General features: G+C 43.5%; 2 protein-coding genes and 1 long non-coding RNA gene across 3 annotated transcripts; 2 read left to right on the top strand and 1 right to left on the bottom strand.

Annotated features, from left to right (window-relative positions):
• Positions 1 to 3,680: 3,680 nt before the first annotated feature.
• Positions 3,681 to 12,632, top strand: LOC132456451 (retinol dehydrogenase 16-like). The gene is made up of 5 exons (XM_060050804.1): positions 3,681 to 3,819; positions 5,381 to 5,695; positions 6,138 to 6,396; positions 10,783 to 10,946; positions 12,102 to 12,632. Exons 2-5 carry the CDS (start codon positions 5,383 to 5,385, stop codon positions 12,320 to 12,322), a joined length of 957 nt encoding a protein of 318 aa, XP_059906787.1. The 5' UTR covers positions 3,681 to 3,819; positions 5,381 to 5,382; the 3' UTR covers positions 12,323 to 12,632.
• Positions 12,633 to 13,092: 460 nt separating this feature from the next.
• Positions 13,093 to 21,217, bottom strand: LOC132456450 (ATP synthase subunit beta, mitochondrial). The gene is made up of 10 exons (XM_060050803.1): positions 20,985 to 21,217; positions 19,825 to 19,998; positions 19,288 to 19,462; positions 18,762 to 18,883; positions 18,301 to 18,485; positions 17,072 to 17,230; positions 16,462 to 16,584; positions 15,763 to 15,975; positions 14,677 to 14,878; positions 13,093 to 13,609 (listed from the first exon to the last, which is right to left on the bottom strand). Exons 1-10 carry the CDS (start codon positions 21,085 to 21,087, stop codon positions 13,509 to 13,511), a joined length of 1,557 nt encoding a protein of 518 aa, XP_059906786.1. The 5' UTR covers positions 21,088 to 21,217; the 3' UTR covers positions 13,093 to 13,508.
• LOC132456455 (uncharacterized) lies at positions 14,871 to 15,978 on the top strand. Its single transcript, XR_009525480.1, has 2 exons — positions 14,871 to 15,335; positions 15,369 to 15,978. It is a non-coding gene; the product is annotated as an uncharacterized LOC132456455 (long non-coding RNA).
• Positions 21,218 to 23,452: the final 2,235 nt, after the last annotated feature.

The following is a 23,452-nucleotide window of genomic DNA, read 5'->3' as shown; positions in this document are numbered from 1 at the left end:
TATATAATAATACTTATAGAATATTACTAATATAATATAATATATTAGTATATGTAATATTACTTATAGAATATTACTAATATAATATAATATATTAGTATTAAGCTTATTTTTAACCTGGAGTCACTAGAACATGGAAGATCTGGATATCATACGACATGATATCCAGCCCGGTCGTATGCAGTCCAGTCTGCAGCCCGGTCGATGGCCGGGCTGCAGAGCCCGTGATCGGGCTCTGCAGCCTGGCCGAGAACCGGGGTCGGGTGGCCCGCGAAAGTCGGCCGCGGACTTTCGCAGACTTTCGCAGACTTTCGCAGACTTTCGCGATCTTCCGCGAAAGTCGGCCGCGGACTTTCGCGATCTTCCGAGAGTCCGCGGCTGGGCTTCGAAGCCCGCAGCCAGGCTGCAGAGTATAATTAATAAAATAATTACTAGTTAATTACAGAGAAAACACTTACATTTGTGTTTTTCCAATCCTGTCGCATCTTTTCGCCCTCCATCTTGTATAGGATATTTCTTGATTTTCCGTTTTCTCGCAAGGTATTGTGGGAGCAAGTCAGAACTGAAGCGCTTTGAGGGTGCCCATCGAAAATCTCAATTTTGAGGGGATGTTAGCCCTCCCCCTTACCCCTTAAGCTTAAACTGGTATTGGGACATTGCTCCACGGCGCGTGCACGCGCAACAGCGAGGGCTAGGGCTGAGATTTTCCTTGGAGCAAAGGATTGAGATTCAACCATAGTCTCAGGTCTGGGTGAACACATTTTCGAACTGGTAAAGCAAATGTTGGAAAGTTTTAACTTGGTGACTTTCAATGTTTGTAAATATTGCTTAATTGTAACTGTCCACTTGTTCCATCATTTTATTTATTGTTTATTATTGCTTATTTTTTATATTCCCTTACTTGTTCGAAATAAAAAAATATTTTCAATTCAATTCAATACATTCACACAGCCCTCCCAGAGGCTTACGCAGAAGACCATACCTGTCACCAAACAAAGCACCCAAACCCGAATCTATCTAAGTGTCCATGCCTCAAAAAGAGAGGGTCAAAAAGAGCAGTAAAGATCTCCCTCGCCTGGGTGGTTAATGGTCCATTAAGAGGATGAAAAGAAAAGGTAACAAAAATCATTCAATCTCTGCCACCAGGATTTCATTGTTCAACCTTCAGGAGCTACGGGTCTCACAGTACAATAAAGAATTCAATGAATACACATATGGAGACACAAAGGAAATGCCTTAGAAGACAAAAAGTTCATGAAGATTGCTAAAGACTCAGCCAACATTGTGTATGAACACTACAGTCTCAGGTGACCGTTCAGGAAAGAAGTTTTTGACGGGCTGATAATCATGTTGCTGAGCATTGTATTTCCAACCTTAAAAATAAATTTCCAAAGGAATGAGGCATTTCATGATGAAAGCAAGGAATTTCTCACCGATGTAATTGACATAGACTACACTGAGGCAGTGCCACAGGGGAAGCTAACGTGTGAAGACGGGTGTACCACCCCCAGAGAGGCAAACTCAGGACTTGTGTTTGAATGTGGTGCATCTTTCTCTCAACTCCGAAATTCTTCAATGCCCTGACTTAACCAATCTTCTCATAGGGGTACTCGCCAGATTCAGCCAGCAGCCAATCGGAATGATGGATGGTATTAAATCAAGGTTCTGCATATTGTGTACCTATAAACAGCATATAATGACTGTTTTGTGCTTTTATGCAGGAAACCTCAGCCTTAATGGGGATGGGATCACCTACTTACTTATTCAATCCTCAGAATGAACCCAATAAAGGGGTAGTCATCTCATGTTTACATAAAAATGTAGGCGTAGATGTTACATTTGTAGTAGCGACATAGCTAGTAGCGACATAGCTAGTCTGCAGCAGGAGCCACATGTGTTGGCTTGCTTTCAGCTTGGCTTACTTCATCTAGTCTATAACTTATAGCTACTCTGCAGCAGGAGCTACATGTTTTTGCTTGCTTTTAGCTTGGCTTACTTCATCTACTCTACAACTTTCCAGATCCAATGAGGAAATAACTGCAGAAGCCCCCAGCTGCTGGAGAAGGGACACCTGATCTCTACTATATTCTACAAAGCACCTTTTTAACACATGTTATTGAAGCAAAGAATATTTTCTTTGACTAGGACTGTCTGACTTAATAATTGGGTCAAACCTGAACTATAAATATTTCATGAGGAAACAGGAAATATTTATAACAAACAGTGTATTTTTCTTACTGCTATATCATTCTACTTGTTTATCGCATAAGTTTATTTTGTGGAGCTTTAATAGCGCTTTTGTTCACATATTTGTTAATGATAAAGTTTGTTTGAGAAATATTTTTATTTATAAAAATTCGATTTTGTCTGAAACCTTTGTGATGTTTTTTGTCTATATTTTTACTGAGAAAGAGTTGGTGGTGATAAGGCAGCACTTCTGCCTTATCACCAGTGTAGTGACCCTGAATGTGTCGGTAAAATAATTTTGAGCCACTGATAACCTTTAACGCTACCTACGCCCCTAGAGGTGCAGCACCTGATCTCGCCTCGGGCACCATAATGGCTAGAGCCGGCCCTGGTTTTAACTCTTATCCATGGTCGGGGCAGTGTTACAAATGTTCAAAGCCACTTTAAGTGGGACGTTATAGGAACGGAGGGCAGTACATTATGTTAAACATAGAGATAAGAAAAAGGTAACTCTAGAAAGCAGGTAGCCTGGGAACCACATCAATCTCACAAGATCATGATTAGAAAACATGCGGAGAGGAGTGAAAAGTTTAACGATTGCAAGCAAAAGTGCTGAAGTTGGGAGTTTTTAATTGCATCAACAAAAATACTGGAATTAATCATTTTTCCTTTACGTCTGGAGTCTGTATCATTCTTGGGGTTAAAATAATACAGTTAAAGTGATGTTTACCAGCACAAGCAAAATCCATAGTATAATGGAGATCCACGTGTGATGTTGAATTTTTTATATTTACAAATGTAGGCCCTGATTGCCCCCCATAGTGGACACACACATGCACACACACACACACACACACACACACACACACACACACACACACACGGACACACGCACGCACACGCACATACAGATACGCACGCAAGCGCGCACACATGCACGCACAAATAGAGCATCGAACAAGTGCATGTGCTGACAAATAAACAGCACTGGTTGAGTTGGCCCTTTTGAGGCCTAGTTCACAGTGTATTTGCTTTGGAATTTCATGTCTAATCTGTTAAATGGCAACTGAACCAAATTATATCAAAGCGTTGCAGCCAACAAAGGATTAATAATTGGCCGACAATATTTGGAATGAGATCGAATTGGTGTCAAAGGGCATGAACAGAGAAGGGCTGTCGTGTGGTGCGTTCAGAGTATACAAAGAAGTCCGATATCTGCAACGTTGCTGCCACCTGGTGTACACTTCACTCCTTTAAAATAGTAAGTTTTAGTTAGTTTCTTTTACGTTTTGCTCAAGCATCCAACTCACTTCAACTTTCTAAATAACCTTAACACGTTTTAGGTTTCCAATTTAGCCCCATCGTGGCCTTTCAACACCATCAGACCAATCCAGTTTCGTATACCTTGTCAGAGCATTTATTCACAGGATACTATCCGGGCTCCAGCCTCGGGATTGGTGGAAACAAACACGAACCAAGAGAAAGTGCACCGCCCCATGGCACCGCCCCGTGTAACCCTTTCCCTACAGAGTAAGGAGCACTACTTTCCGCTCCACACGTGAATTTGCAGCTGGGATCGTTGGGTTTAAATCTCCCTCAGCTTAAAGACTGGAGGCTTTAACTCAGCAGAAAGTAAGCATTTTCTTTTCACTGCACCGTCTGTTTTGTATTTTTGTGTGACGGAAATAATAATCAATGTTTTTGTTATTAGTGTTATTCATTTGTAACTTTTTTTACAAGATGTAGGCATTGCTGGCGGTCAATATATTGGCCTATATGCCGCCTACCGTTCCTAGACATATGGATAGACGCCTATTAAGACATATTAAAAACGGTTATTGAACGAGTTGTGAACGTTTAGGCAAAACCAAGACTGATTATGAGATTTTTTTAGTAAAGCCTTTCTCTATTTACTGCATGGTTCAGTCCTGTGTGGATCCAGTACAGTGCGCTAGACACAGACCTGGATGGCAGCAGCAAGGCCTGCACTCTGTTTACTCCCTACTATATCTACTCCCTACAGCAGGTTCAAAAAAATAACAGCAGGGTATGAAGTAGGTCTGTGAGTTTTCTGGGACATTTTGAGAGCTTTGGAGTGTGTGTGTGTGTGTGTGTGTGTGTGTGTGTGTGTGTGTGTGTGTGTGTGTGTGTGTGTGTGTGTGTGTGTGTGTGTGTGTGTGTGTGTGTGTGTGTGTGTGTGTGTGTGTGTGTGTGTGGGAGAACTAGATAACGAGAAAAGATTGTGGCCAAGGTTCAAGGTTTTGATGACGGCTTACCTTCCTGGCACTTGTGAAGACAAGAGATAAAATAATCTGACCCTAACCCTCAATTAGCTAGAACAGACACTACAGAACCTTCTCTTGCAGTGGGCCACAGTAGTAATGGAACCATGTTAGACATGTGAAACACAGCATGCTAACATTTTATACCCCAACTAAAAGTAGTTGTTGCAGTTTCAGCAGCAGTAGTATGATATTAGTGGGCTAGGTAAAGGGTGTTCATATAGATAATTGTGTATGATAGATTTATGTACAGATTTCCTACACACAGCCGGCATGCAAGTACCAATTAACTAACAGTGGGCCTGTTCCCCAGTAGAGCTTTATGTCAAGCAATGTCCTATCTTCATGGACCACGTAAATATTTTAACATTGTGTGCAAAGTTGGTTTTGTTTGGTCGTTTGGTGTCTGTTGCGTTTTCCATTCAAAATAATCTTTGTCTATTGTCATTGATACAGTAAACCATTCTCAGGCTATATAACCTGAGACAAACGATTCTGTAGTGAGCTGGTTTTTAACGAAAGTGAAAAAGAAATTGGGATTTAAAGGTAACCTATTATACCAACACCTGTGGGTGTGAATAGCCGCTACAAGCCGTTTTGAAAATCGTCCTCTTCTGACATCACGTGGGCGACGCCCACCTGATAAGCAACGTTTGACTGTAGCAAACGTTGCCAGGCTTGTAGACTGATCTATCCAACAGGCTTGTAGACTTATATATCCAGCACACATCTAGGTTGACATGCTCACTTGACAGAAGAGCCAGATTTTTCAAAACGTCTTGTAACGGCTAATCACACAGACACCCGGTGGTATAATATGTCACATTTAAAAATCTCCCACCAAAAATGTAAAAAAAATAATAAAAGAAACAACAGTGTGTCCGATCTCTCTTGTTTCTTGGGCGGTTCAGGCATGTACCTGTACGTCCTGGGCGCGGTCGTCGTCTACTACCTGTACCGCTGGCTGCGGGAGTTGGCCCGCGTGGGCGACAAGGCCACCAAGCACGTGTACATCACGGGCTGCGACTCGGGCTTCGGCAACATGCTGGCGGGCCACCTGGACTCGCTGGGCTTCAGCGTGATCGCCGGCTGCTTCACGGAGAAGGGCGAGGAGGACCTGCGTAAGCGCTGCTCCTCCAGGATGACCACGGCGCACCTCAACGTCCGCAGCCAGGAGAGCATCGCCAAGGTGGCCGCCATGATCAAGGCCAAAGTGGGAGAGCGCGGTGCGTTGGGTTCCGTGGCAGGGTTTCCCACAGCACTTTATAGCGGCAGGAAACCCTCTGTTGTGGTTTCTTTTTTTTTAAGATATATTTTTTCGACATTTTTATGCTTTATTATAGAGTGAGATAGAGAGGAAGGTATGGGAGATGGAGGGGAGGACATGCAGCAAATGACTACGGACAGGATTTGAACCCGGGTCACTGTGTTCAGGACTGAGCCCGGGTGAGCCACCAGGGCTCGCCCCCTGTTGTGGTTTCTGTCCATGGCTTGTGTGAAAACCTGGCCCTTGGGCCCACTGTGGTTCAGAGAACCAGTCTTAAATGATCTCATAATTTAAGACTGGTTCAGAAACACCTTTTTTGAAACGGAAAATTAATACTCCTGGAATCTCGATCTTACAGTTCTACAAAAGTTAGTGTGTGTGTGTGTGTGTGTGTTCCTCAGGCCTGTGGGCGGTGGTCAACAACGCCGGGGTGGCCACGCCGTCTTCGCCATGGGATTGGCTGACCTTCGAGGACTACAAGGGCATGATGGAGGTCAACATAGACGGGGTGGTCGCCGTGACGCTGAGCGTGCTGCCGCTCATCAAGAAGTCCCGAGGCCGGGTGGTGAACGTGGCCAGCGTGTTCGGCAGAGTCAGTGCCTGCTCCGGTGCCTACTGCATCTCTAAGTACGCCGTGGAGTCCTTCACCGACAGCCTCAGGTTGGAGCATAGCAGCCGCCGCAAAAAAGAGAGTTCACAAAGTCCGCTTTTTACCGAAGTTTCGAAGTGGTAAATCTTTCGCTAATTCACGTTAGCAATTCTTAGCCATTTTTGTTTAATTTGTTTGATTCAGTGTTCTAATTCCTCGAAGCAATTATATTCGTTAATTGTGAGCCCGATTTTCTCTTTTACTCTCTAACCTCTTTTTCTGATGGTTTCTTTTGTTAGCCAATTTGCCATTGACAACTGTGTACTACTGTTGGCAGAGATCCCTGCCTCTAGCCTCATTATTGATCTGAACAATTTTAGCTTGTCTGCCAACAGACTTTAGGTGTGAATCTATAATAGATATATTAGATATTAATGGGATTTGTGAGAAACGGGATCACACACACGAGCCTTGTTTGAATACATCCCAAATGGTCTCATCAGGATCAAATCAAATAACATCTGCTAACATGTGTGGCAGTTAATCCAAAATGGCTGAACTACAGATATAATTAGCTGTAATATCCTGGAAAATCACAGAAAACTGCTTTTCAAAACCATTTCATGCCTCCCCCATCCTAATAACCATTTGAGGGGACAAGAAGTAGCATATTAGATGAGCTGTTTGAACGTATAAAGCCTTTTTTATGACGTCATACATAGTCCCCCCCCCACTAAAGAAAGGGTTAGACTCAAAAGTTGAATATGCCTGCCTATACAGGCTATTTAATTGCTAAAGTAGCTAAATAGCCTATTGCAAAAAAAATTGAGGAGGCTCCAGACAGCTATCCACACCCATTTCTAACCATAAATGGCCCTTTACAAAGAAAAGATTGCCGACCCCTAATCAAGATAATCCAAGTAAAAACATCCAAAGCACTTCCTGTGGCGGCTACACAGAACTATCCCGGGTCTGATACCGTTTCAAAGGCTCCATAAATCTCCAGACAGTTTTACCTCCTCGTCCCTTGGTGCTGGGTTCAGATTGCTAATGATAGTAATCCTGAGTATTAGCCTACTGAGACAAAAAAGGGTTCAGCCGTAGACACAGTATAAAGGAAGTTTTGCATAATCTGCTGAACCCAAGGTTGCCTACGTCAAAACATGGCAACTTTTGCATTCCTGCTGTAACCACCAAGAGTAAACAAAGGGAAACTTAAACACACTGCTAACCTCACAAATCTCATACATATTGCCTCCAAACCAAAAACAACCTTAAAGCCTATCAACAACACCATCAGGATGGGTCTACTTAATGTTAGGTCTCTTAATAACAAATCATTTTTAGTTGATGATTTTATTACCACCTCTAAACTGGATTTTTTGTTTTTAACTGAAACATGGCTGGAACAAAATAACAGTGCAACCGTTCTGATAGAGACAGCTCCTCCCAACTATAACTTTTTTGACGCATGTAGATCTTGAAAAAGAGGTGGAGGGGTTGCTGCTATATTTAAAAATGTTTTTCAGGGGAAACGGATGTTATTTGGTGATTTTCCATCATTCGAATAACTTTGTGCTGTATTGAAATGCTCCCCCAGAGTTCTCCTATTAATTATTTACAGGCCTTACAATTCTTTCGATGACTTCACAGAATTATTGTCTAGCATCTCCACAGACTTTGACTGTCTAGTTTTAACTGGGGACGTGTACCATTTTGGACACTTTTGAACTGTCTCAACATGTGAAAGAGGCTACTCATTGTAGGGGCACACTCTAGACCTGGTTATCACAAAGGGCTATCTCTCTGTGACTGATCCTTCCTTGTCTGACCACTTTTGTGTTTTCTTTAATATATCTTTTATTCCCGACATACAGACAAAATCCAATACTGTCAAAAAACGGTATGTCAATGAAGAATTTAATGTACTTTTTAAAAAGGCCATCTCCTTGCTACCACCACTCAACCCATGTTCTGCTGATGATCTTGTAGAAAACTTTAATTTGAAAATGTTGAAAGTCATAGATGTCATTGCACCTTATAAGGTTAAAACGATTTCTGGAAAGCAAAAGGCACCCTGGAGAAAAGCTGCTTCTGTAACAGCACAGAAAAAAGAATGCAGGAAGGTTGAAAAACAAAAAGAAAAAAAAATACTTGCGTAAAACAAAACTTCATATTCACCATGATATCTATAAAGAGAGCCTCTGTGCCTACAATTTAAACTTAAAAAGTGCTAGAAACATTTTTCTCCAATATCATTAAAACCAATACTAATAATGCAAAAACACTATTTGCAACTGTTGACAGACCGACCTACCCCCTAACACAAATTCCACCTGATCTCCATTCCACGCAGAAATGCAATGAGTTTGCAGCTTTTATACTGATAAAATTGAAGGCATCAGACGCGCCATCAATATCTCCACTTCAGATCACTTCCTGGCATCAACTGGTTGCTATGACACCTTCCAATCAGGATTTCGACCCCTGCACAGCACTTAGACCGCCCTCATTAAAGTTGTAAACGACATCCGTCTTAACACAGACTCTGGCAAAACCTCAATACTAATGCTACCAGACCTCAGTGCTGCATTTGACACTGTAGACCATACAATACTTTTGGACAGAAAACAGAGATAATTGTATTTTGTGCTAAAACGGAAAGGTTTAAAGTAACCCAACACCTTCACTCTCTGTCCCTGAAAACCATTTTGACAGTCGCATCAAATCAGTTACAAAATCGCCATATTATCACCTTAAAAATGTAGCAAGACAGAGAGCTCATGTCCACCGAAGACTTGCAAAAACTTGTACATGCCTTTATCACTAGTAAGCTTGATTACTGCAATGCTCTCCTTACAGGTCTCCCAAAACAAACTCTTAAGGAAGCTTCAGCTTGTTCAGAATGCTGCTGCTAGAGTTTTAACAAAGACCCAAACATTTGAACATATTACACCAATTCTTAAATCGTTACATTGGCTTCCTGTAGGTCAGAGAATTGATTTTAAAATCATGTTGCTAACCTATAAATCCCTACATGGTTTAGGCCCAAAATATTTAACTGATATGCTTCCACTACATAAGCCTTCTAGAACAAGATCTTCTGAGACCAATCTGTTAATTATCCCAAGAGTAAACACGAAACATGGGAAAGCAGGATTTAGTTAATATGCAACAAATAGCTGGAATAAACTCCCTGAGGATTTAGGACTTGCCCCAACTCTGAGCACCTTTAAAACAAGACTGAGGACTTTTATGTTTGCTTTAGCTTTCTGCTAAATCTTAAATACTTTGCCTTTATTTTACTAAAATGCCTTTTTAACTTTCCCTTTATTTTCTATTTTTACCAGGAAGATACATGATCTGATACCAGAGAGAAAGGATAAGGGTTTGAGACCCAAGTTCTGTCTGGGTTAGAGTCCTAGAATCTGGGTTGGAGTCCCAGAGAAAGGACCAAGTTCCTTTTAGGTCGGGTTGGAGTACCGACGTGGGTTCCAGAGAGACTGTTGATCTGATCTTAAATACATTGCACTTTCAATTTTACTTACTAAAAAGCCACTTTAACTTTCTATTTAATTTTCTATTTTTACCAGAAAGATACATGATCTGATATCAGAGAGAAAGGACAAGGGTTTGAGACCCAATTTCTGTCTGGGTCAGAGTCCTAGAATCTGGGTTGGAGTCCCAGAGAAAGGACCATGTTCCTTAGGTCGGGTTGGAGTCCCAGAGAAAGACCTGAGTTCTGTCTGGGTTAGAGTCCCGACGTCTGTCTGGGTTGGAGTCCCAGAATAAGGCCTTTGGTTCGGGGTTACAGTTACTAGAATCCGGGTTGGAGTCCTAGAGAAAGTACCAAGTTCCTTTAGGTCGGGTTGGAGTCCTGACGCGGATACCAGAGAGACTGTTGATCTGATCTTAAACCAATTCTTAAATTGTTACATTGGCTTCCTGTAGGTCGGAGAATTGATTTTAAAATCATGTTGGTGACCTATAAATCCCTACATGGTTTAGGCCCAAAATATTTAACTGATATGCCTCCACTACATAAGCCAACGCTAAGATCTTCTGAGACCAGGATTTAGTTACTATGCAACAAATAGCTGGAATGAACTCCCTAAGGATTTAAGACTTGCCCCAACTCTAAGCACCTTTAAAACAAGATTGAAGACTACTGTTTGCTTTAGCTTTCTGCTAAATCTTAAATACATTACACTTTCTAAAAAGCTTTTTTTAACTTTGCCTTTACTTTCTATTTTATTACTAAAATGCCTTTTTAACTTTCCCTTTATTTTCTCTATTTTACTCATTTCTGTTATGTTTTTCTTTTACTTATCTATTATTTTATTGTATGACAATATTTATATGTGAAGCACTTTGAGTCTGCCTTGTGTATGAAAAGTGCAATATAAATAAAGTTGCCTTGCCTTGCCTAAAGGGTTGGAGGACTCTTTTCTTTCCAGAATCAGCATGTTACCGTTTGGGGTGAAAGTGTGCGTCATCGAGCCAGGCTTCTTCAGGACGGCTGTCACAGCCTACGAGGCCCACTGGCAGAGCAACCAGAGGATCTGGGAGAAGATGCCCCAGGCAGTTCGAGACGATTACGGACCCGACTATCTGCAGAAAGGTAAAAACTTCAAGGTTTTTTTAGGGTTAATAATTTCTATCTGGGGGTACTACTAGAATAGGGTTACATGCATGTATGTTAGAAATACCCCTTGTAATTCTCACACTGTTCATTTCTGTGAAACCGATTTCAGTATTTTTAAAAAAAACGGTCGGTATTGCATCATGTTGATTTAAGGACCCCTCCGAGTATCCCATGTCGGTTTATATTGGTCGAACACTTTGCACCTGTGTCGGCAAATACACCGCCCCAAGAAGTTGTAAACATTGGGGGTAGCCCGGAGGCGCGAATTCTGCACTGCCAACTGCAACGACTATTTCGTCAGTGGGCTCAGACTTGAACCTTGAACCAGACGCAAAGCATGTATGCATTGCATACGTCATATAACAGTCTAGAAACAAATAGAAAAGTAGCAAAAGCATGATATCAGTTAATCAACGTCGGCTAAATGCCCTAAATGTAAATGTAAACACAGTTCCCTTGCTGTGATCCCCCTCCCACTTTACTCTGAGCCTCAAGACTCGCCGCATAGTTAACTAAACATTCAACTCATTACCCTGTGAGAAAATGGATTATTATAAACTTTTCTATGTGTATATTGGAATAAACCAATCCAGTTGTTGCAACCAGCCGTCATATTCATTTCCAATAACTGAAGATGCAGCTATCATCCCTGAATAGATATTAGTTACTTTCATCTGTAAAGTTATTGGTTTTCCATCGATTTAATTGGCTGAAATTGTAATATTCTTCCGGGGAGCTTTGAGCATAACATTTTGTCATCCAAGAAACATCTGGTCAACAGTTGTATTTGATCTGGATTTCTAGCATGTTGGTTCAGCACTGTCAAAAGGCAGATGTCTCCTGTACTGAAAATAGTGATGCATACCAGTGGAATCTAGAATGCTGTGGTACATACGTAGTCATCAAACAAGAGCCTGAGGGTCAATATGTTGCGAAATGCATAAGCTTGGAGACTTGCATATTTGTGAATGTAATTTCTCTGACTAATCATTCAGGAAACGGTGTGTGTGAGAACATTGGATTCAAGTATAAAAAATATATATTGTTCACATATCAGATCACATTTTGCACCTTCATACAAGAGAGACGCTAAGACATGCTCTGAAGCACCTCATCCTTCTGTTTCATTAGTGGAGCCAATAATCAAGAGTGTCCCCAAAATGGCCGACGCAGACCTGATGAAGGTGGTGCACTGCATGGAGCACGCCGTGGCGGGGGTGTCGCCAAGGAAACGCTACTCTCCAGGATGGGACGCCAAGCTGTTCTGGCTGCCGCTGTCGTACATGCCCAGCTGCTTTGTCGACTACCTGCTCACCTTCTCAGCCATTCCCCCAGCGAAAGCGATCAAATAATGGTGCTGAATTGCAAACCATAAACTCTGCTACCAAGGCCTTCCTAACTATCTTGGGAGAGCTCATGATTTTGCAAACTTTTCAATGTTAACATCGCTAAGGATTTACAACTGAAACAATGCCTTTTTTTGAAACTTGATCATGTAGTGAATGTTTTTTCAGTGTTCACAATGCAAACAATAGCGGCGCCTTTGCATTCAAAGTCTGGGACAAATCGATATCGTAAAGATAGCACAAAGCCTGCCGTCCTTGGCAGGATTACCAGTGTTAAGCGATGATGAAATAAAGCGGAACAATTAATTCCGACAAAGGGTTCAAGGCTGCTGCTTGCAATCATTTTTCTAATCAATCTAGTCAGTGTGGAAGACAATATTGAAATACTCGCTAAATAGAATAGCTTCTTGTAAATAAGTGTTTCCCCCCAGCACTATGGTTAAGGCCTTGTCCCGCCTTAACTACCAATGTATACGTTGGTAGTTGCATATAATTATGCATTAACATGTACAAATCACGCAGGGAAAGAACATACTTCCATCAAGTACAAAAAAAAAAGTTAATGCATCAGTAACTGTTCAAAATAGTCGTGCCATAGAGCTTTTTGAATGGAATTGAAACGGCTGCACCAGGTGGTTGTATATACTATTGTGAACTGAAACCCTCACCGAAGACCGCAGGGCCATGAGATTCAAGGTCATTCTGGTAATAATTGAAGGGATGCCTTGATATTATTCAGAAATCGAAACTTGGCGTGTGATCCAGAGAGCCATAAATCATTTATTCGTTACGTTTTTATTTTCATTTCTGGTCATCAAGTTGCAACACTTGAGACAGTATGTGAAGCAACAGCTTGACACATGGCTGCCATCTAGTGGTCAAAATGAACACAGACATCCACACCCATTTGGAACAACTGCATCCTAGCATGGTCAACACAAAACTAGAAAACGAATTGATACAGAACGTATCTTTTATGTAAAGACAGATCTTTAATCCATCTTCCATACATTGGAAACATTAAATATAACTTTTCAGGATGACAGGACAGGTACATTTTATGCATATTGATGTTTTATAAACCCCGACCCCTCCCCAAGTGCTCCAAGTTGAGGAGTATCCCCACCCTCTCTATTCTTGCATACACTCCGATCCCCCCCGCCCCACAACGGTTTTATTGTCTGGAGAATTATTAAGAACCATGCTCCTCAGCCAGCCTGGCGGCCTTCTCGATCACCTCCTCGATGGGTCCCACCATGTAGAAGGCCTGCTCTGGGAGGGCGTCGTACTCGCCTGTGGAACGAGGAGAGGACAAATTCAATAAAAAGCTTAACAAGGGGTATGAAAACTATTGGAAAAAGCTCTGACTAACTCATATAAAATGTGAATATCACAAAATTAAGCAAACATTTCCTTGCAGCAAAAAATTAACCCTGGTTGAAAGTCTAGCACGGTGCTACAAACCAGGGCCAAAAATGAATCTACCATAGTGGATGTCACATGGTAGAATTTAGTTAGGTTGAACACGAGGAGTGCTGCAGTGTTCTGGATAAGATAGCGATGGCACCTTAAAGCGGGCCAATGTTTAACCACTACCATTCCCAGTGGACTTAGCAAAACTGTTTTGTTGATCATGGAGCATGGCACCTGGGTAGCCCACTAGTGATTTCAGTAGGGGGCCACGTGACGAAATGTTGCGACTAGGGATGGGTCAGAATATTCTATTATACGTTCCCGAGGGTGAAAATCGATTTGACATTTGGACCGTTAACATTAAAAAAAAAAAAAAAATCCCATGACTAATACCCGGAACAATTACCTTCCCTTAAGGTTCTTATGCAACTGAAACATTGTTCACTCCTCCAGTAAATAATTCAAAGTTCAAAAGCTTTGGGACGGACCTTAGCTACGACTTGGCAACGGGAGGTATTCTAGTCCACTCAGCTATGAGCCAACGTTATGCATTGTACATATTTATAATTCAAAATTCGTCCAAGCCTTTATACAGCAGATACTCTAGGGCCTATAGCATATAACCGCCTTGTCTGATTACAGTTTAATTTTTCCCAACAGACAATTTAATTGGAACTACTTAGCAGGCAGTTGTTTATATGCGTTTAAGATATTAAGTGATTTCTTGCCGATGATCCATGGCTGCCTTTGTGAATGTCGGCACACATCGAATAATAGATTCGTTCATACCACCCAATGACCATGAAAAATTAGAGGCATTCATAACCCAAGTAGCGACAGCTACTCACACATTTTGGCTCTTTTAAACCCATCTTCAGCACTACTACTACCATTACCCCCAGCAAAGCGACTGCTAACAGTGGCCAATGCAGCCGGCGGCTACGTACCGTGCAGGATGCTCTGGAAGCCCTTGATGGTCTCCTTGAGGGGCACCAGCTTGCCGGCGTGGCCGGTGAAGACCTCGGCCACCTGGAAGGGCTGGGACAGGAAGCGCTGGATCTTGCGGGCACGGGCCACCGTCAGCTTGTCCTCCTCAGACAGCTCGTCCATTCCCAGGATGGCGATGATGTCCTGCAGGGACTTGTAGTCCTGAGGAGGCGTGGAGACAAGGGAGGAGGAAATGTTGAGTGTCAAAATGGGTGTGGTTTGAAAGCCAAAATGTTGACTACGTCTTCCATGCCAGTCATTTATTAAGAGCGCTGCTTGTGAACAAGCAGCGGTGCAGGTTTGGACTAAAATATAGCGTTTTTGTTGATTAGCTGACCAAACAATATGCCAAATGGCGTCTTTCTAAAATGCTGCATGCATTTCATCTCAATTAGCCAGCCACTATGTTTTTGGTCAATATAATTAGCTAGAGGTCACTTAAATTAGCTAGAGGGTAGGTTTGAGGTCACCCAAATTAGCTCGCTAGTCGGATTGAAGTCACCTGAATAAGCGAGCTGGTAGGTTTGAGGTGTCCCGAGTCAGCTAGCCGGTAGGTTTAAGGTCACTTGACATAGCTAGAGGGTAGGTTTGAGGTCCCCTAAATTAGTTCAGATGGTAGGTGAGAGGTCACCTGAATTAGCTTAGACGGTAGGATTGAGGTCACCTGAATTAGCTTAGAGGGCAACATTGAGGTCACCTGAATTAGCCAGAGGGTAGGTTTGAGGTCACCTGAATTAGCTAGCCGGAAGGTTTGAGGACACCTGAATTAGCTATGGGTTAGGTTTGAGGTCACCTGAATTAGCTAGCCGGTAGGTTTGCAGTCACCTGAATTAGCCAGAAGTCACCTGAATTAGCTCGCTAGTAGGTTTGAGGTCACCTGAATTAGCCAGCGAGTAGGTTTGACCCCATGTACTAAAGTGTGACTAACCAATTCATCAAAACGTCTGATTTGGTTTAAAGTCACAAAAAAGGTTTTGTAGAACCACAATGTGGGCATTTAGTGCATTGTGAACAGGCCTACTGCCAGGCATGATGGGTAAACGCACCTGGAGGATCTTCTGCACACCACGGGCGACGTCGTAGTGCTCAGAGCCCACAATGTTGGGGTCCATGATACGGGAGGTGGAATCAAGGGGGTCCACGGCGGGGTAGATACCCAGCTCAGCAATGGCACGAGACAGCACGGTAGTGGCGTCAAGATGGGCGAAGGTGGTGGCGGGCGCGGGGTCAGTCAGATCGTCAGCGGGCACATAGATGGCCTGGAAGCAAAGACGTTAACATGTTTTTCCTCTTTAAAATACAATAAAGTCTTCCTTGTGGGTGAAAACATTTATTAAGGCACATGACCGGGTCTCAACCATGCTTCAATCAATGTTGGAGACATAGCGCCAGCTTGGACTCAAGTTTAGGATATTGCACTACATTATCCATCTTAACCAACGTTGGAATTGTAGGATCGCACCAACTGATTTTAGGTTGCAGTCGAGCCTCTCACAAATATGAAACGATTTTATATTATAATTTTCCCAACATAAATTGTGAAAGTCATGCCATTTTAAAAACTGGCATTCGTTTTGATGGTGTATTCAGAACAAAAGTCTCCTAGGGTCTTTCATTTACAAATGACGACATTACATCTTTATAATCAATCGTTTTTTTCATTGACAAAAAATTTTACAAAGTGGGGCTGCAGTTAACACCACAACACCCTGGACAGGACAGGAAGCCCCAGAACAGCCCCTCACCTGGACAGATGTGATGGAGCCCTTCTTGGTGGTGGTGATTCTCTCCTGCATGGTTCCCATGTCGGTGGCCAGGGTGGGCTGGTAGCCTACAGCGGAGGGGATACGACCCAGCAGGGCGGACACCTGGGCGGACCGGAGAGGACCCACGGTCAACATCAAACCCTCAACATGCCATAATAGTAGTCTACTTCCTCGTTTATAGTGTCTTATTACAAGTGAATTTATAATTACACATTTATAGAATTAATTTTTCGTTCCTACTGCCGTGAAGGACAGAAACCAAATCCATTCCTGTGCCATTTAGATATTTATGACTCAAACAAACTAGCCAAATATTAAATTTGCACCACCCCAAGTGGGTTATCTTATTTAGTCAGTTTATCAGTTAATTTTTACATCAGATATTTTTGTAATGAGTTTTTTTGTAAAGCAAACCGTCATACAAAATGGTTTGCGTCAATATGTGCTTCAAAACATGACTACAATAAGATCTATATTTAAACCCAAACTGTGGGAAAGAACAATAAGACTCAATAATAACAATGAACCTATGGATTAAACCATTGCTCTGCCTATCTCAATTCAAACTGAATCCCTAATGGGGACCGACCTCAGATCCGGCCTGCGTGAAGCGGAAAATGTTGTCGATGAAGAGCAGCACGTCTTGACCCTCCTGGTCACGGAAGTATTCCGCCACGCTGAGGCCGGTCAGGGCCACACGGGCACGCGCGCCTGGGGGCTCGTTCATCTGGCCGTACACCAGCGCCACCTGGAGGACAGAGAAAACGGTTAGAAATTACAGTTAAAGTCGCAGTGTGCAATGTGCTGACGTCACTCACACTGCCATTTTCACGCACACACACGCTACTCGTAACACTATGCCTCGTTATTTGGAATCAGACGGTCATGTTTTTTTTTTCTAGCGGGAACTTAGTGCTACCAAACTATTCAAATAAGGGTGCAATTTAATTTACTTTGTTGAATTACCAGAATAACTTCATTGACATTGTTTTGAATCCTTTCCTAAATCGAGTTAAATTCCATTTATTTTGCAACAGTATTATTTTGGCGTTACAGAATAGAGAATTCTTTGGTTATTTATTTAGCTATACTTTAATATGATGCTTTCTGTTCAAATCTGTTCAGTGTACCAAATTATTTGTTACATTCAGTTAATTGTTATACAGGCGTAATAAAATACTTTAGAAATTTAAAGAAATCTTGGGATGTATCGAACCGCGGTTAAAAAAAATCATGATACAAACCGAATCTTGAGTTGGTGTATCGTTACTGCTCTAATGTGATTTACAACATCATATAAATCACTATCGATCAGCATTGACTAGAGCTATATACAGGCAATTGAAAGCTAGCTGAAAACTAAAATTGCAACTTTCATTGCAGTAGGACCTGCTCTTCAGGATTTCATGTGCCGTGATGGGGGATTTGACTAAACCCCATTTTTCCTTCAAGCTGATTAAAAGCACACATTGCCTAACTCCCAATAAATATTAAACAACAATAATCCACGCATGTGTGAATACATTATTGCAATGGACGGTCCCCGTTGGAATCGAACCGCCAACCCTGGCAGTGTGAACGCCGTGCTTTGATTGAGCTACACAATACCAACTGGTACAGTGTAATGAGATTGCTCAGGCAAGGCATGCACACTGCCAGATATAGCAGCTCCATTTCTGACTATGAGGGGGAGGGGCAGTTAAGCCAAGAATGTACACGTGTTACGTACCAAGAATAAAAGCATTCACAGAGTGGCCCACACACACCCGTAGTATTATGTTTTCCCTGACATCACGCGTTCCTGCCCACTACGTGTACCTTGGAGGTGTCGTCCTTGAGGTTGATGACTCCGGACTCAATCATCTCGTGGTACAAGTCGTTTCCCTCGCGGGTGCGCTCACCCACCCCGGCGAACACAGAGTAACCACCATGGGCCTTGGCCACGTTGTTGATCAGCTCCATGATCAACACGGTCTTGCCCACACCGGCACCGCCGAACAGACCTGGAAGGCGGGGGAAAATTACGAATCAGTCCTCGAGGATCCCTCTTTGCCGTCCCATGCCCTCGATTTCATTTCCTCCCCCATTGAAACCCACCGTCACGGTCCACCACAAACATCCCATTATCACAATTACATTTTTTATTTAACCAGATAAGTCTGAGTTTTCAATCGGAGACTTAAAACTATTTTCCAAGAGAGACCTGGCCACTCAGTTAAAAGATGGTTTTGGGATTTCAATTGTCAAGGAAGGGACAACATGAGCCAGGGACCACGTACCGATCTTGCCTCCCTTGGCGTAGGGGGCGAGCAGGTCCACCACCTTGATGCCCGTCACCAGGATCTCCTGCTCCACACTCATGTCCACGAACTCTGGGGCCTCAGCGTGGATGGGGGCAGTCCTGCGGGAGACGTTAATAAAACAGGTCACTTATTGTCACATTTTAGAGTAGGGTGCTTTGCCATTCGCCCATTGGGCAGAACAGGTTGTATGTAGTGCTCACTGAAATTGAGTCATCTGCTAATTAGACCACCTGTAGCGCAATGCTGCTATACATTTGCATACACACTTGTATGAAAATTGATTTTGGGGGATTCCTGGCTATTGTTAACCTTTGAACTCCACCAACCCGAGCGCTCTAAACATCAGCCAACAAACCTTTAGTTTAAACTACAAAGAAACTATGACGATTTGGCAGGTAAAAAAACATATATAATAATGATGCAGTGCATATTTAGTAAATTGATTCATCGGTAGATTCTTCCACCACTGGCAGAGACAAACGCAAATTCCCCTGAGACTCACTGCTTGGTGGAGATGGGACCCCTCTCGTCGATGGGCTCGCCGATGACGTTCATGATGCGACCGAGGGTCTCGGGGCCCACGGGGATCCTGATGGGGGCGCCGGTGTCCAGGACCTTCTGGCCGCGCACCAGACCCTCGGTACCGTCCATGGCGATGGTACGCACAGTGTTCTCACCTGGAGAAATCACAGCATTATTAACAGACCAAAAAACACAGGATAAATTTGATTTATTTGTCAGGTAGAACTGAGTCAGGGTTACACATTAAAAACAGTTACTTTGCCGGTAAGACTGTTCTCTCTAGAAGGTGAACTTTAAAAAAGGACTTTAGAGATTTGGTTTTATACTTTCAAAAGGAGGAACTGCATGATGGGTGATAGACCGCTAGTTCATCCAAACACCTGGCACGTATTTCTTTGAAAGTGCCTGGCCCTAGCAACAGTGTCACAAACCATCTTGTGCGTCAGGCTATGTACATACAGCGTCATATCCCCAAACATGACCTAGAGGTGTACACAGTGAGCAGGGGGGTGTTTACCGAGATGCTGGGCCACCTCCAGGACTAGCCTAGACTCGCGCCCGGCTACCTCCAGGGCGTTGAGGATGGGAGGGAGGCCCTCGTCGAACTGAACGTCCACAACGGCACCGATGACGGCCACGATGCGGCCATGGGCGACGACAGCGGCAGCGGCAGGCGACACATAGTCTCTGCCTGTCGGGAGGAAACAGAAATGACTGGAAATTTAACTTCAACAAGAAGGACATTTCAGAGCAATAGTAACCCATGGGTATTGAAGACTCTGCTTGCCAAGAGACTTTATAGAAAAACGGTCAGAATAGACCTAAAAGATGAATTAGGGCGACGATGGCAGGGCTCAACACAATATCTAAGGCATGGGTGAACACATCAATTGTAGTTTTACAGAGTTCTCATTTATGAAGTCGTATTACAGTCCTGTAACTTGTCAACCTATTTTCTCATCTGGGATGATTAGTTCCCGTAAACCTGGTCAAGTTTGACAGCTCAAGCAACAGGTTGCCCCAATGTCAAGGAGGTTGTCCTCCGCCCATGTTCCCTATGTGCAAAGGTTATCCGCAATTGGCGACCCACCGCTGACCAAAACATGCGATCATGGGGGAACTTCATTGCACACTTCATAGGGATTGACAGTGGACCATAGGACGTGACCTCCACACAAGAATACTCATGGTCACATAAATAGCACCGGTCTGGCTCACCTTCTGCTCAAAGTCAACGCAGAGAGCAATAGCATTTTCTTTACAAATGCTGCAAGCCTACGTGTTTTTTGTAATCATAAATAGATCAATGCCTGCCATCCATGACTTGAATAGTGTAGTAGACAGTTGACCACATGCTAACGGATTAGCTTCGTAAGCATGTAGTGACACATAAAGGTCATCGGCGCTCACACAATGACAAAAACGCCCAGACTTAAGACATCTAGCAGTATATATCCATGAGACAACATGGAACCCAGGCTTCACCTTCCTCAAGGAGAAACGACCGAGTTACACGGATTATTTTATGTTTTAACACCGCGGCCTGATCCGCCCACCCTCACTGAAGGCTAGCACTAGTTAGCCTAGCCGCCGTCCTGACCCGTTCGCTCTTTGGTTTTAAACTCCTTTATCTTCTTCGAAACTCTCCATGCATGCTAGTAGAGGGGGTGGGCTTACGTGAGAGGACTGCCGGGGATCCGACGAGAGATTTGAGTGGCTGGAGGCCAGGCTTGAGCGCCTGCAGAGCCCCGGTACAGCAGCGTCCCACAGCACCCAACATGTTCACGATGGTTGAAGGTGGAAAGAGACGGAGACAGCTAGTGCCTTTATAATGAACCGCAGTGCGCAGGCGCCGCGTAAAGTCCCTGCTTTGCACATGCGCACATCATCCGGGAGTGTGGCAGTTGACGCTTCTGTTCCCTGACGTGCGGACGTAGACGCAGCGTTGGCCTTTGGATGTACGTCAACGTCGCCGCCATATTGGGGAGGCCAAGGTTGGCCTGTAAACGTGTAAACGAACATGTACGTGAGGACTGCAATTTTTCTAGATAAAAAGCACCTTAAAATTTACTTTTCATAGTTGCTTACTTTTGTTATGTATTCTTGCCGACTTTAAATCTTTTTTGTTAAAAAAAAAATTATAAATATAGATAGATGTATAGATAGGCCTATACTTCTATTTTAAGATATTCGATATAGATATACCAATTATAATGATTAAATGTAAATCCTATCAGAAATGTCAAAGTTACAGAGCTTTTTATCAAGAAAAACCCCAGCCCCCCACATACCTCTCCAATATGGCTGGGACGTTGTGGTTGTTGTGGTCCTGCCCCTGCCCCTGTTCCTGCCCTCAACCTACGACCCTCTGTCTGTCCACCTGTCTTAAAAAAAACGTGACTTTAGTTGGCAGTTTCACAATATTAGAATGAGACGTGGGCTGTTTCGTTTACAAGTTAAGTATGAAACCATAGGCACCAACTTTAGAGGACATTTAAATACATGGTGTCTGGCATCTTCTGGTGTAATGTTAACGTATTCCCACTAGAGAGCAGAGCGGTAGCGCGGTTAATGCCATTCATTTTGAACGGTGTAATCAGGGGCTCCTTTGTGATCCCTAAAATCCCTGACAATAAAAAAACACTAAAGAAAACCCGAGGCTATTGAACTAACACCATCGTTCATCACTGTTTGCTCGCAGACATCTCTCTGGATAAACATAATCTTATTCACTCGTCTGTATCGGCATGTAAAGACACATCATACATATCAGAAAAATAGAATGAACGTAGGCCTAATGGAAATGTTTGCTCGAGCAAATCTATGCTGAAAACTTCCTTCCAGTCTTGAGTACAGAAAGGCGAAAGGTCAGTCCTACCGCTGGGAGGGTTTTACATGTGTTTCAATGTTGGCTCGTTTTTCCATCAAAAAGATTTTGTGATTTTTGTTGCCATTGACTCAGCCAATCAATTAGCCTCATATTATCCAAATGAACTTATAGCTATTCTGATGTTGATAGATTTTTATGTCGATGACAGTTTTATAGTTTACATCTTGATGTAATCAGGGGTTTAGGGCTTCTCATGTGAGGAAAAAAGCTTTCTTCCATAAATTGGCGGTAATACCCCCCCCCCCCCAAGCGCGCTGATTTGAGGTGTGGCCCCATATGTCGTCATAAGGGGCCAAGTTACCTCTCCTTTCTCTGCCTTGCCCGCCCAGAGAATTGGATGAGACAATGAGCTACGAACGTGCGTGCGCCACATGTGTGTGTGTGTGATTACACACACTGTAACGCAAGTGTTGTACACTTTTTTGTTATTTGGATAGCCGTTCTGCTGTTGGTGTTATGGCGGACGTCGGTTCTTTGACTAGTCTGGTATGCCCACAACGAGACTGTAGTTGGGGTTATCTCAGCCATGGTTAAGAAGGAATTGGGGGGAAAGGAACTTTGGCTTTGACTCCCTGAAGTACATGAACTGCGACATGCTGCCCGCCGCCCGCTGCTGCGAGGCACCACCGCCGCGAAGCACCACCGCCCTGCAGCGGGCAGCCGGCAGCCGGCAGCGAGCAGTGGGCAGCCGGCAGCGAGCAGCGGGCAGCGGGTAGCGCACAGTTCAGTCTACTTCAGATTGATGTGGAAGTGGAAGAACCAGAGACGTCGGAGAGAACCCCAAGCAGTCGTTAGTGATTCATAATATAGTCTGGAGGCGCACACAGCTTTTGGCCGTGATAATATGTATTATATGTTCATGTACTTCAGGGAGTCAACGCTAAAGTTCCTTTTCCCCCAATTCCTTCTCAACCATGGCTGAGATAACCCCCACTAGGAGTCTCGTTGTGGAAATACCAGAGACGAGAGTCCGACGTGTTATGCGACATAACACCAACAGCAGGGGTTATCCAAATAACAAAGAAGAGTACAACACTTGCGTTACAGTCCTGGAGCTCTATATCTAAATAATATCATATAATACATAGATACTGCGACATGCTGCCTGCTGCCCGCTGCCGCGAGGCACCACCACCGCAAGGCATCACCGCCCGGCAGCGGGCAGCAGGCAGCGGGCGGCGGGCAGTGGGCAGCGTACCCTACGGTTCAGTCTGTTTCAGATTGATGTGCAAGTGGAAGGACGAGAGACGTCAGA

The sequence above is a fragment of the Gadus macrocephalus genome, chromosome 4 (assembly GCF_031168955.1).
Source record: "Gadus macrocephalus chromosome 4, ASM3116895v1".
Lineage (NCBI taxonomy): Eukaryota > Metazoa > Chordata > Actinopteri > Gadiformes > Gadidae > Gadus > Gadus macrocephalus.
Note: the sequence above shows the minus strand (reverse complement) of the source record. Positions and strands in the feature narration are given on the sequence as shown.

Coding starts and splice junctions, on each gene's coding strand:
- LOC132456451 (XM_060050804.1), top strand. CDS start 5,383: ATGTACCTGTACGTCCTGGGCGCGGTCGTCGTCTACTACCTGTACCGC. Junction 5,696..6,137: donor GGCCAAAGTGGGAGAGCGCG/GTGCGTTGGGTT, acceptor TGTGTTCCTCAG/GCCTGTGGGCGGTGGTCAAC. Junction 10,947..12,101: donor ACCCGACTATCTGCAGAAAG/GTAAAAACTTCA, acceptor CTGTTTCATTAG/TGGAGCCAATAATCAAGAGT.
- LOC132456450 (XM_060050803.1), bottom strand. CDS start 21,087: ATGTTGGGTGCTGTGGGACGCTGCTGTACCGGGGCTCTGCAGGCGCTC. Junction 17,231..18,300: donor TCAAGGACGACACCTCCAAG/GTACACGTAGTG, acceptor TCTGTCCTCCAG/GTGGCGCTGGTGTACGGCCA. Junction 13,610..14,676: donor CTTCCAGAGCATCCTGCACG/GTACGTAGCCGC, acceptor CTCGTTCCACAG/GCGAGTACGACGCCCTCCCA.